The sequence below is a fragment of the Apostichopus japonicus genome, chromosome 22, assembly GCF_037975245.1.
Source record: "Apostichopus japonicus isolate 1M-3 chromosome 22, ASM3797524v1, whole genome shotgun sequence".
Taxonomy (NCBI): domain Eukaryota; kingdom Metazoa; phylum Echinodermata; class Holothuroidea; order Aspidochirotida; family Stichopodidae; genus Apostichopus; species Apostichopus japonicus.
In genome coordinates, this window is record NC_092582.1 from 24,360,670 (window position 1) to 24,373,824 (window position 13,155).

Sequence of the window (13,155 nt, forward strand, 5' to 3'; positions counted from 1 at the left end):
TTTTATAATGAATAACGAACCTTTATTTCCATTATGAATAGCGAACCTTTTTATCGAAAAAAAATGCACGATATGAATAACGAACCTTATGAACAATGACCCATATGAATAGCGGGCCTTATGAATATCGGGCAGACCCCCTTCAGACAATCCTATCCCTGGTCCCGCCACTGGACCCCCCCCCCTCGCCCTCCCCTTCATAGATATGCATCTGTATGTTTTTAGAGAGCCCATCAAATCTATTCCATGTTTCTACCCGAAAACAAATTACCGTTTTAGTACACACAGTTAGCCTATTCTACTTCTACGTTAGTTTTTTGTACAAATGAATACAGGGCTTACATTATACAGACGATTGATTCAAACAATTTATGTTCTAAAGCAAGTCAATAGTAAGAATGCCACACCTGGAACTCCCGTTAATATCTCATTAGCATAACAATAAATGACACGAACCAGTTTAACGTAATGAATAGCAATAGGTAAACGCGAGCCACGTGCCCATGCATTGTACCCCCAAATATTGTCAGTGAACGTGTCATTGTAACCATGGAAACAGACATTTAGTAGGTCAGTAGGTGTTCAGCAGTGACTACGAATTATCCATAGGGGAAATCCTCCAAATAACGTATTTTTTATTAGATCATACGCCTTGTTATTACAATACGTTGCGTTCTTAATTTTCGGTTATTCTTTGTAAGTTTTACTTTAAATCAGCAAAATTGCTCTCATTGGTTGTTCAATGCATCCCCACATGGTTCAATGCAACCAATCGAAGGAAACTTAAATAGAGAGGGTTTATAGACAGCACAAAGTTATGAATACAAATTAAAGAAGAACTGATTCTTGATTATGTTCAGTTTCTCTTCTTGAATTTAAGTTGCACTTCTCGTTGGTAGGAGTCTGACTAGATAACACATTATTGTGTAGCTCTCAATTTAAGTATAAGTAGAAGGGAGTTAATGTATATTTAATAAAAAAAAAACAGTGTTATGATTCCCATTGCTTAGCTCCAGACTTGAAAAATACGGTATTAAACGCCTTGCATAAACGGACACTACCAGATTGTTAGCATCATGTATTTCACTGTTGAAGTTTATCAAATTTGTTTGAATGTTTAGCAGGAACACAAATGAAAGCGTGATTAAGTTCGTAGTGAGAAGAATATTATGCGTGTCGAACAATGAGCTAAACAATAATACTAGGATGGTTAAAAAACGTATTGAATATTTACTTTGAGTATAAAACATTGTACGAGCTTAGTAGAAACAACTAAAAAAGAAAGCTTAATAGCATCTAATCAAATCTGCGATATTAAATATATTCCCCGAAATTAACATAAGGCAACATGCTATTATCATTATCATCCTCGGTTTATCTCCTTTATTTGAACTCCGAGCCCGAATCGAAATAAAGCAGATTGTACCAAGCGTGACCGGACAAATACCCCCCAGACAAATAGCCCCAGGACGATTACCCCCCAGACAATAACCCCCCGGACGGTTACCACCCGGACAGATACCCCCCGGACAAATACCATCCCGGACAACTACCCCCCAGGACAACTACCACCCGGACAGATACCCCCCGGACAATTACCCCCGAGGACAAAAACCCCCCGGACAAGTACCCCCTCGGACGAATACCCCCCTAGACAATTACCCCCCCGGATAAATACCCCCGGACGAATATACCCCTGGACATATGCTGTTAACTATAGGAGACGGATGCAGCGACGGATACGCCCGTCTTTTTTTCGAGTTTAGTTTCCCGCGGGCCTCAACATATACCCTGGTCCCTCGGGCAACTCCGAGAGCATATTTACAATTGGGTCAGGGTGACGGTTTAACTGGCACCAGGGTCGTCGTGTGCCCTGGCCCTTATAACCTCCTACCAACTTTTAAAAAATCGAGCTTTTTCATATATAAGCCCCCAGGGTTTGACAATGGACCGAGGCCCGGGGGTTGGGTTGGGCATTGCTCACTGCTGGTAGTAACTATTTATTTACTATTTGTTATAGTGACACTATTCTGTATTATTAATCTCCGAACAATTCCGGCTTATTGCGACTTACCATTTTCAAGTTTTCTTCTGAGTAATTTTACTTGTTGATTTGTTATGTTATGTTAGTTTTTGTATAGCGCTTCATATGGCACAGCCATCTCATAGCACTTTGAATCCCTGGTCATCAGGCTGGCTGCTGAGAATCCAGCGCACACACCTTAGTTACCTCACAGGTACCCATTTATACACCTGGATGGAGAGGGGCAGTCGAAATAAAAGTGCCTTGCCCAAGGACACAACATAACAGGATTATATATAAAACAAAAGCATTAGCCACTCGGCCTCCACGCTCCTCTTGTTTTGCTTATTCTAATCTATTTTTTCCTGTGAGTGCACGCCATTTTAGGATGAGAGGAGCAGAAGTGAGGGGCGGGGCAAGCACAACCACGGTCCACCCCTCTTGTTCGGTGTGCATGATCCCCATCCATACCCCCCATGCATTGTTTCATGGACCGCTGGGCTATCATAGTCAAGCCCGATTACGGTGTAGCCCGTTATACCAGCAGAATTGCCTGTAAGGTTTCATAATAGTATGTACGATTGTATGAAACAAAAGTAAAGAAAGAGGCTTGAGACCACGACGTCACTACCATTTGAAGAAACCTATATTCTCTGGTCATTCTGTTTGCAAAAAGAATGATGATAATCTAAGAAATCAATTTAATGTTCCATAGTTATAATAATTCTACATTCCAACTATAAACAGATTAGTGATTGCTACATTGCCCACAAATAGACACAATCGGCGACTCCGAGCAGCGGTGGTCACGTGACGTATAGTGGGTACAGAATCATAACAAACCATCGCGCGACATGTGCGCAGTGTTTAAGCACGGGGGATTGTCGTAGTTTTACTCTCTAAGTGTAAGAATGAAAGGATCGAGCATGAACTATTTATGCATTTCACTGGGATGGCATCATATGAGAAGTTCAAGCAGATCTTAAGGTTTGTTTGTCCAACTTTGGACAATGAAGATGTGATCTACTGAGGAAGCAAAGCGAGTAAACATCGACTGATTGATACTGAACAGCTACTTAAATGAATCGTCATATGAATTTCATGATGCAGGAGATGAAGAGAAAGATTTAATTCAAAACAGTTCATATAAAATGACAGTGCAAAATTAACTTTTGTTAAACCCTTATGAAGTTACGAACCGGGGCAAAAAATCTGGACCTTGCAGAACGCTTCGACATTTCAATCAAACGCTTCGACATTTCAACCGGTGCCTTTCAATCATAAGGTCCCCGGTTCGAGTCACTCCCAGATTAATGTATGTCGTCCAGTTACAGAGTTGTTGACAATTAACAATTTATAATCATGGACGTTAAATATGAATGTAAGAGACTGACTTCGGTCAGCTTGCGGCTTTGATAAGCCAATGAGGCTTCTTCGCGAGTTCCTGCTTGCAGGAGAATCTAATATACATACATACACACATACATACATTTCTAACAGTTCAGTGTCAAACAAAATAATAACATGGATAAATGTACTGTATGTAGCACTGGGAACACGGAACATTTGGCCACACAGAGACATAATCATCCAAAAGTCACCAAAGGAATATCAAGAAAAATATAAAGACACGGTCATAATCATAGATGCCACTGAACTAACTGTCCAAGTGCCAAGTTCACTTCAGAAACAGAGTGAGTGCTACAGCAACTATAAGCACCACACTACGCTAAAGTCATTGATTGGCGTATAGACCCAATGGGTGGCGTGAAGTTTGTTTCGCAACTTTTCGAAGGGTCAATAAGCGATAAAGAAATAGTAAAGCGAAGTGGGTTTCTCACTGTTTTAATAATGAAACTTGAATGTGGAGAAATCCTGCCAGGGGACGGTATCATGGCAGATCGGGGTTTTAATATTGGAGAAGACCTTCAAGAACTTGCCTTAAAACTAAATGTTCCCCCCTTCCTGAGGGAAAATGGTTGCTTCAGTGAAAAAGACATCATACGAGCTCAGACGTACTGTGGCACAACATCGAATCCATGTAGAAAGAGCCATAGGAAAATTTTCCAGTCATTGATCCCTGTATCCATGTTTGGAACTATAAACCAAATTTGGACAGTAGCTTGTTGATTTCAAACTTCCAGAACCCTGTTATTTCTGATGGAGGAGACGAGTGATTTTACATATTGTTTATGTTGATGATCTGTCCGGCTCAAATCTTGCTTTCTCAAGTGTAGTTATTATTGGCTGTACCTTAAAATGCAGTTTTTTTTTAATATCAGTATTAAAATGCAGGTGCTATGAACCAAAGTATAAGATTGTAGGACTAGGAGTAGGATTGTAAAGTAGGATTTTGAACTTTGCATGGTGGAAATACTATCCAGTAATTTTTGCGGTGAAACCATAATGATCTCTCAATGAGTGTGGGGTGGTTCTGAACAAACAATGGTATTGAAGACGATCAGAGCTTATTAATCGAAACGTTGAGTTGCTAAAACCACCCCAACTCATTGAGAGATAATGGTGTTACCTCAAACCAATATATTATAAAGATTGTTGTTAATGTTAATTTACTGCCATGCATTGCCTTAAAACTAAAAGTTAAATGATTATGTTTCCATGTTGTATTTATTACCAGCTGGGGCAGATCAAGGATTTTTTTTGAGGGGGGGGGGGGGGGTGGTCATGCGTACACTCATAAAGTTTACCATCACAGATAATAACCCCTGCATATTGTCATCTTTTTTATATGTTTCTATGTTGACAGAGATCTGATAAATGGAAGAGACTTAACATAAAAATTGTTCAATTTACTTAACAAACTATTCCAATATTCTTCATCAAACAGTGTCCTTATTACTGCCATCTCATGTGAATCACTTAAATATACAACAAAGTCACACCATGATAACCCCGAGATTGCTAATTGTCCTTGGACCTGATCGTAATACCCATGAGGATGATTTTTCATGAGGGAATACAAGTTGTTGCCATACACCGCACTTGGTTTGTTTACATTGTATACCCACTATAGGTCACGTGACGCCGGTCGCCGATTGTGTCTATTGCCACCCATAAGCCAAAGAATAATAGGTTTTCCTTGTAATAATTTTTACAAAGGCTGGTAGTGTCTGGCCGATACCCGGGATTTTTCATGGGGTGTCCCATCACCTTTAAGAGATTTTCTACTGTACGAAAGTGTGCTTAGATGCCAAATGGTGTAATATGTTGCCCTTCTAAGGCAAGACTATACTAACATCATTGGCGCCGCCAGGAGTTTCGGGTAAATTTGGGGGATTTGAGGCATACAAATTCATGGTGATGTCACATATACACAATCAGTTTTATGCGTGTATTTTTATTTTGAGGTATCAAAAAACTACACCTCAAGTTCACCACCCCTACAAAAATGTCTCCTATAAGGTCTTCGCTTCTTCACGCCTCCATTTTGTGTGTTGGTGACGCTGGCCCCACAGGTTCAATTCCCATCTCGATTATGACTGTCAAAAGCTGTAATGTTTCAATTTCCGGTGCAGTCCAATAGCTGTACTGCAGTTGTTGTTGATTCCATTGTAGTGATAAGCAATTGATTCGGGTTAACTGTGTTCATTAGTTCTTCTGCAGTGGCGACAGACAGGTTGCTACCTACTCTCTAAAAATTCCGGAAGTGGCTAAAGGCTGAGAATTGACTCACGTCTGTCGGATTGAGACATTAAATGACAACCCCGAGAACAAGATCAGATTGTAATAATTACAAACCTGCCTCTCCTCTACTCTGAGCACTGTGCGGAACTACAAGGAAGATTAAATCACACTCGAGACAAGTCGACAAGGGGCCCCGGTATATAAACACAAAATTAGTATACACGCAAATCGGGTATATATGCAAATTCGGTATACACACAAAATTACAGGCGCGACGACGCTCCATGGAACTGCTACTCTGAGTAGCAGTTCCATGGAAGCACCAATAGAAAAAAATTGAGTCATGTGCAATAAATCTTCCTATGTAATATGTTATTAACAATGTTACATTTTTTTTATCTTAGTTGCTACAGAATACCGATACTGTATCAGCTTATAGGCAGGGACGTACTTAGGACTGGTATGATTAGGATTGGGGTTATAGGGGGAAAAAAATGATTAGGGTAAGTCTTTAAGGCCCATAAATTACGACTGCGGCACAAACTCGAAACGCAATTTTTTTCAGCCGTACTATCGTGTCCGATCTTACGGTCATATGACGTCATGTTGAAATACAAACAGAAGGTAGGCTAAACAAACAAAGTTAGAGACATCACTTGTCATAAATGAAAACAGTTGAAGTAAAAATGATTAAATCAGACTTGCAACTTGTAAAACATGCATGACATCATATAGATTCTTACTTTCCTATTTCAGTCTTTAACTCGCAATTAAACTAAATATTCACAGAAGCCCGGAGTGCCACTGTTCGACAATTATTCACTGTTATCGGACCGAAAAGAGACTGGGGATAGGAGAACTTTGTCATGTGTACTTTTTTGGATATCACTGGCATGTGACGTGATTCTCTAATGAGATCTAGATCTACATACATTCTACATAAAATACGCGTTCTTCGCATTATGCGCAAAATGCACTTTTCCCTTATACCCCTCCCACGACCGTCACCGTTTCCCCATTTCCACTCTGCTTTGTAAATCAGACACGCACGCATGTTTTCGCCATGGGTGTCGAATTCACGATACTGATCTGTATCCTGTGGGAGAAGTCTTAGGGGAGGGGTGGCCCCTTAATTTTCAATATTTATTTATATGATGGTCGTCCGAACCATTCGACCCCCCCCCCCCCCAGCGTATGGGCCTGCATATATCGCATTTTTCGAAATGCCCTTGGATGCAAACCGGAGCAATCATCAGTTACACATCCATGTACTAAAATAGTTTTTGATCGCTCGTTCTTTTCACAATCGCTTTTGCGATCCCAACATTTCTGATGGTAGTATTTCCTCTGTCCCCCGCTTGCTACGCCAGTTGGTCCCTTTCGCAGTACCCTGATCGGTAGAGAGAGAGAGTTGTTTTGTTGATTTGTTAAGGTTTTACGGCTTAGTTTCTAACCAATTGGTTTAAGTTGCGCCGACCACGGCCTTTTTTCAGTTGTTCGGGTAGTAACCTGGGTGAGGTATCTGTGCCGGTGTATTTATGCTGGTAGAGTTTTCCCGGAAGTAATTGTTGGGGGTGGGGTTAATTGTCCTCGGGGGTATTTGCCCTCGTGGGTGTATGTCCGGGGGGTAGTTGTCCCGGGTTTTTTGTCTGGGGGGTACTTATCCTCGGGGGTATTTGTCCTCGGTGGTGTATGTCCGGGGGGTACTTGTCCGGGGGGTAGTTGTCCTCGGAGGTATTCGTCCTCGGGGGTTTTTGTCCGGGGGGTTATTGTCCGGGGGTACTTGTCCCGGGGTATGAGTCCGGGGGTATTTGTCCGTGGGGGTATTTGTCCGGCAACCGTACCAAGTATGTGTCAGTCGGAACTTACCAAAAATATCAAATATCGTAGAACCTAGGTAACACAACTAATTTACTTATTTAAAGGTATTACTTAAATATGCAAGGTTTGCGTACACAAAGTAATTTTATTGTCGATCATAGTATCGTAATTATTTAGAAAATGATATTCATTTGGTAATTATTGTTGATTAAGAACGAAATTAAAATCCTGCCAAGCATTGCAGAACCACTAGAATTCCACGAAAGCGTTCACAATCCTTACCCTATACAAAACTTGCATTGTCCACAGTACATGTCTAGAAAGGATTTTTACCGTCATTCAAACAATGTCTTGTACTGAGACTTTATTGATATTTCAACCAGTCACGTGACCAGCCTCATATTTTTTTCTTTGGGGGGGGGGGGGAGCCTAGTCTTTTGTCCTCGTCTTAAGAGTGAGAGAACTTTACTTTTTTATGACCTACATTGATATGACATTAGACATCACCATGAAGTGTCAACCCTTTGCTACATGTTTTTTCTTTGGCAGGGGTGAGGGGGGGGGGGAGAGGCTTCGACTATGGCTTGCGTCCGTTGGGAGGGGTTTAAACGGGGTGACTCCTTTCATGAATAAAATTACCATAAATAAATAGTAGTCAATGCTGTAGCATTGGAGAGGTTGTTTATAGAACGGTTTGTTCGATACAATATAAGTTATTAAAAGCTCAACAATATTTATATTATTTAGACTACATGTGTAATGTCTGCCATAGCCCTTACTTTATAAAATATTAATGAAAGATTCCAAAGCGCATCTTTAAGCCAATCAATTAATATAAACAGACAAACGATTGGAAAGAAAAACCTTTTACATGAAAACAAAAATTGCAACAGTTCTGTAAATAGACGTTTATTATGCTAATTAGTTACAAGGTACGTAACCTGTATAGTTTCTTTCCATTGGCCAGAGTGGTGTTTTATACATAGAGCTGTGCAATGTAGGTATAAGGTAGGATGATACTGAGCTAGACTTGAACATATTAATTGGATATTATGCACTATATCTGTTACCGGTTAATCCAGATAACTTCATTTCATGCTCGCCAAACTCATCTTGCTGTAGTAAGGAATATTACAGACAATATGTTTGCATAAGCACAGTATCCTTCTCTTAGATTTTGAAGTGAACAACATATTAGCAGGACTTCTCACAGAATACCTATTGGTTTTAGTATTAAGGTCTCTGCATTTGGGTTACTGAAATACTGCTTGGCTTGATGAGTCGCCATATTGTAAGAGGAGGGTGATATTTTAACGAATTTTTCCTTAAACAACATTTATGTATTTCACCAAACTCTGAATAATCATACCATAAAGGTTCAATGTTCCACAACCTTCCTCTACCCCTACCACCAGCCCGGTTAATTAATATCGGCCCCATGCAAAATCTGTGTGTGGTCGACCTTTAATTGTTTTTGCCTGAAAAATAATATTTAGAAAGATATGACAAACAAATAGAAAGGATTGGTGAAAAAGAGGTAAAACGAGTGTTGTTAACTCCCCACATGTCACACCACGATCCATATATTTTAGGTATATTTACTTGTTGTTCAAGTTATCAGTATTCAGACACTTAGTGTAGACTTCACTGAAAATATTTGCAATGAAACCGTGCATTTACCGTGTCAGGGGTTACGGAGCCTTGGAAGAGGGGTGGGCGTCGTAGGAGTGGGGGGGGGGATAATTGGGCACATGCTCCTTCACTCTTCTGATTACCCTGAAAACTGTCCTCCGTTTGTTAATGGAAATTACCGTTCCCACCTTTGTAATTAAAGTGTCCTCTTGTTGTGTTTTTGTAACAAGTGCCTTTATGTCTAAAAACTGCTATTGGCTTAAAAATAATAATTATGATAGAACATGTAATTAAGAAGTACTGGTATAAAGAAACTTTTTTGTTGAAAACATTCAAATACTGTAAATGGTGAAGGGGAACGCACAGAGCATTCATTTTGAGAGGTTTAACATAATTTGAGAGTCTAGTGGTTTATTGCGTAAAATCAAAGACGCATGCTCCACTGCCCCTCAGTGTTTGTGCTTCCATTAAACCAGGCGTGTATCCAGGGGGGCGTTGGGGGCGCGCGCCCCCCGGGTAAGAAAAAGAGGAGAGAAAAAAAAGAGAAGAAAAAAGGGAAAAAAGAGGGGGAAAAAGAGGAGGAAGGAGAGGAAGGAAGGGAATAGAAAAAGAAGAAAGAAAGAAAAGGGAGAAAAGGAGGGAGTAAAAGAAAAACGCTGATACACCGGGAAGAGAACGAGGAACAGTGACATCATCACAGCGCTGATCCCTATTATATACACATGGCCGGGTAGCCAGTGACGGTTCGAGGATTTCGGAAGGGGCGTGCCCCATCCTACCCTTATACCAACAACTCCACTTTGGACGTTTCCATATTTCCTCTCTCACTTATGTATCTATATTTATACTATATATTGTCTATCATAACGCGTGTGTGTGTATGGACGCCTTAAACAATTGTGCTATGAAACCAACTGTGGCAGGTCTCGACCGAGTCGCCGGGGAATATGACGCATTTTGGGAAGGGGGCGACCGCCCCCCCCCCCCCGAGCATATGATTTTATGATATCGCTAGTAATTTCAAAATAGAAAATGCTTAGATGAAACTTACAAGGGCATGGGAACTGTCATCTCCAGCGATCTGGAGGCATTTTTGGCCAAAATTTTCTTGTACGCTTCGCGCCAACCCATGGTCCTGGGTAGTGCCATTTCCAGCGATCTGGGAGGCATTTTCGGCCAAAATTTTCTTGTACGCTTCGGCCCAACTCGTGGTGGCGCTACGCTTAGAAAGTTTGCCTACAGGCTTCGTCCCTCCCTTGGCGCGCCTGTTCGAATTTGTAAAGCAAACAGCAGATATCACATCATATCAGTGAGCATGAAAATGGTGTAGTCATAGGAACCCAATTTGATTTTGGGGGCTGTAAACGACTTGCCCGAAAAATATCACCTACATTTTTCGCGCGCAGAGCGCGCGTTCAACATGTTAATGTCAATGTCATATAAGCAACCATCGGTTATTACATCGCATGCCATCGTGTACCGTCCGGTCCGTGGAAATTGCGCAGTATACCGCGGGATGCTAATGTAAACAACGAAATGTCTTATGTAGATGGAGAAAAAGCATGGTGGTCCAATTATGTCAAATTCTCTTTTACATTAGTAATGGCGAATTAGTCGGCCAAGCTTAGAACTTTATTTTAATTATCAAGGAGATATTTCTTAAACTATTCATTTCCTTTAGCTACATCATTGCAATTTATTTTTCTTTCAGTAGGAGGCCCCCCCCCCCTGCCTCCTACGCCTATGTGTGTAGTGTTCGGTTTCGGAAATATCTCGTATTTTTTCATTTCCTTCAACCAAGTTTTATAATAGCCTTTATAAGAGGGGTTAATATTTGTACACCAAATAAATTAACTGTGATTGAATTTTCGAAAATTTCCTTACCAACATTCTTCATCATACTTCCCTCTACTCGTGTAGTTTTGACCGGTCTGTTAGGGGTTCAAGGAGGTTTTTCTATATTGGTAGTCCATAGATGACATTTTTTGTAACATTATGGGTATGTTTTGAAGTGAGTTTATTCACGCGGCAAATGTGAAGTTTCAAATTCTGAAAAATAATGGGCTGAAAACCTTGAAAAGTGGGGAGTGGCTGAGCGTCCATACAGTCAGGGGGCGGATGCCCCCCCCCCCCCCCCGACGGACTCAAATGGACTGCTGGCGCCCTTTTCACCTCTTTACCACTTTTTACTTATTCGCGATTATTGCCTTTTTATTGCGCTCTCATCTACCTATTGACATTTGTCACATTTTGTTGGTAAAATTTGGCGATTACACTTATTTATTCTTCGTTTATCTGCAAATTAGCCAGGACCGGAAAGGGTCATTTCCGGCGATCTAGGGAGTATCTTTATTCAAAAAATTTCTGTACGCTGCGCGCCAACCGATGTTGATAGATAGTCATTCGCGCCCCCCGGGTTAGAAAATCCTGGATACGCCCCTGTAAACATTTCTTTTGCGAATCAACGAATATTGAGTTAGTGTGGTTCTGAATACAGTATGAACAGGAAGTGTTAACAACTCCTTGGTATGAACAGGAAGTCTGATATTTGGGACACATGCAGTTCTTCATTGAGAACATAGTTGAATAGGAAGATTCGAATGTGTAATGGTTAAGGTAATTCTTATCAACTCCACAAAAATGTTAGAATTTTTGTACTTTTTGATTAAGATCAATGACAAAAAAGAAACATGCGTGCAATAAGATAACATTATTGAAGGGTGATAATGAATAAATACTTAAATAATTAGTAATCTTGGCTTATCTGCCTTGTTCATTTATTGCAACATTTTGTGTTTACCTTTTTACTGAAATCACCCGGGAGGACCAGTTCTTCCACCCAGTAAAGAATGTTGCTATGTCCTCGACCCTCCTACCCCTCTCCCTTCCTTTCTTCCTCCGTTTCAGTGCAAGTGTTTGCAGATTTGTCATCCCGCCATTACAGCGAAAAATGTAATTTGTAGCATCTTAAACTATTCTGAGATTAAGAAACAATATTTCAGCTTTAAGATTCATTACTTCTAGATTCATATCTTACCACCGAACTCTAACAATCTCAGACATTTTGAGAAGGATTCACGAAGACGAACAATAAAATCAATTAATTTACCGAAACTGAGATACGATGTAAATCACGTGATCCGGGCGGAAAAATGGCAAGCGTTTGTTACAATGACTGACTCCGTTTGTTGTGTATAATGTTCAATTTCTACACGTTTGAACAACCTTACATTAATTGATAATTTAAACATATAAACAGTTTAGCCAATTCTGATAATGTGGGACGACTATACATTTCACAATATCAACCACATTCAAATTTTCATACAGCAGTTCCAACTATCATCATTAGTATCTACATTACTATATCCATTCTCATTCATTTTTCGTAGAATTGTTTAAACACAAGACTTGTGATGATAATTAATTCTGATCAGAATGATCAATCAGATATGATTTATTTCCTTGTTATTTATTGTTTACTTTGTTTATCTTCATTGATTTGGTAAACAATAAACATGACTAGAAGGACATTCCTCTACGTCTTCTACATCTTACACGATGATTGCTCTACTTCTCTCCATAGGTTTCTTGGTTACGATCTGCCAGAGGCTATTCCGGTTGGATCCATTCCATCATCCTTGAAATCAAGAAATGTGAAAGGTATTGTCACAATGACGTCATAATGGACACATTCAAAATTTCTTTCATTTAGTTAAGGCTTTACCAACTTTGTGAATTTCTTTTGACTTGTTGATTGTTGTTGATTCACATACAATAGAGTAATGAATCAGCAACACATGATTGCCATTTTATATGAAGGAGACACCCAAAACAGAGTCTTGTGATAGTAAACAACGAACCGAATAATATAAATGTTTTAACACTTAATATTGCCAAGCTTGGTTGATTTAAGAGATAAGTCATATTACTTTCATTTCGGTCTTTCGAGATCACAGCTCTATAAGATGTATTTGTGAGTAGCAATCAATTCAACTGATGCTTTAAATCTCTTTCAGAAAGGAGTAGGAATC

At 40.0% G+C, this 13,155-nt stretch overlaps 3 protein-coding genes across 15 annotated transcripts in view; 2 read left to right on the forward strand and 1 right to left on the reverse strand.

Annotated features, from left to right (window-relative positions):
- Nucleotides 1-13,155, reverse strand: part of LOC139963637 (uncharacterized) — a 664,171-nt gene that overhangs the window by 549,683 nt on the left and 101,333 nt on the right. The gene's annotated exons all lie outside the window — the stretch shown is intronic.
- The window catches only part of LOC139963627 (uncharacterized), a 160,804-nt gene that overhangs the window by 105,912 nt on the left and 41,737 nt on the right, over nt 1-13,155 (forward strand). The window lies entirely within an intron of this gene.
- The window catches only part of LOC139963622 (uncharacterized), a 204,974-nt gene that overhangs the window by 55,235 nt on the left and 136,584 nt on the right, over nt 1-13,155 (forward strand). For both annotated transcript variants that reach the window (XM_071964600.1, XM_071964599.1), the window contains exon 7: nt 12,708-12,784. In XM_071964600.1, the coding sequence (XP_071820701.1) occupies nt 12,708-12,784 (77 nt within the window). The remainder of the gene's footprint in view (nt 1-12,707; nt 12,785-13,155) is intronic.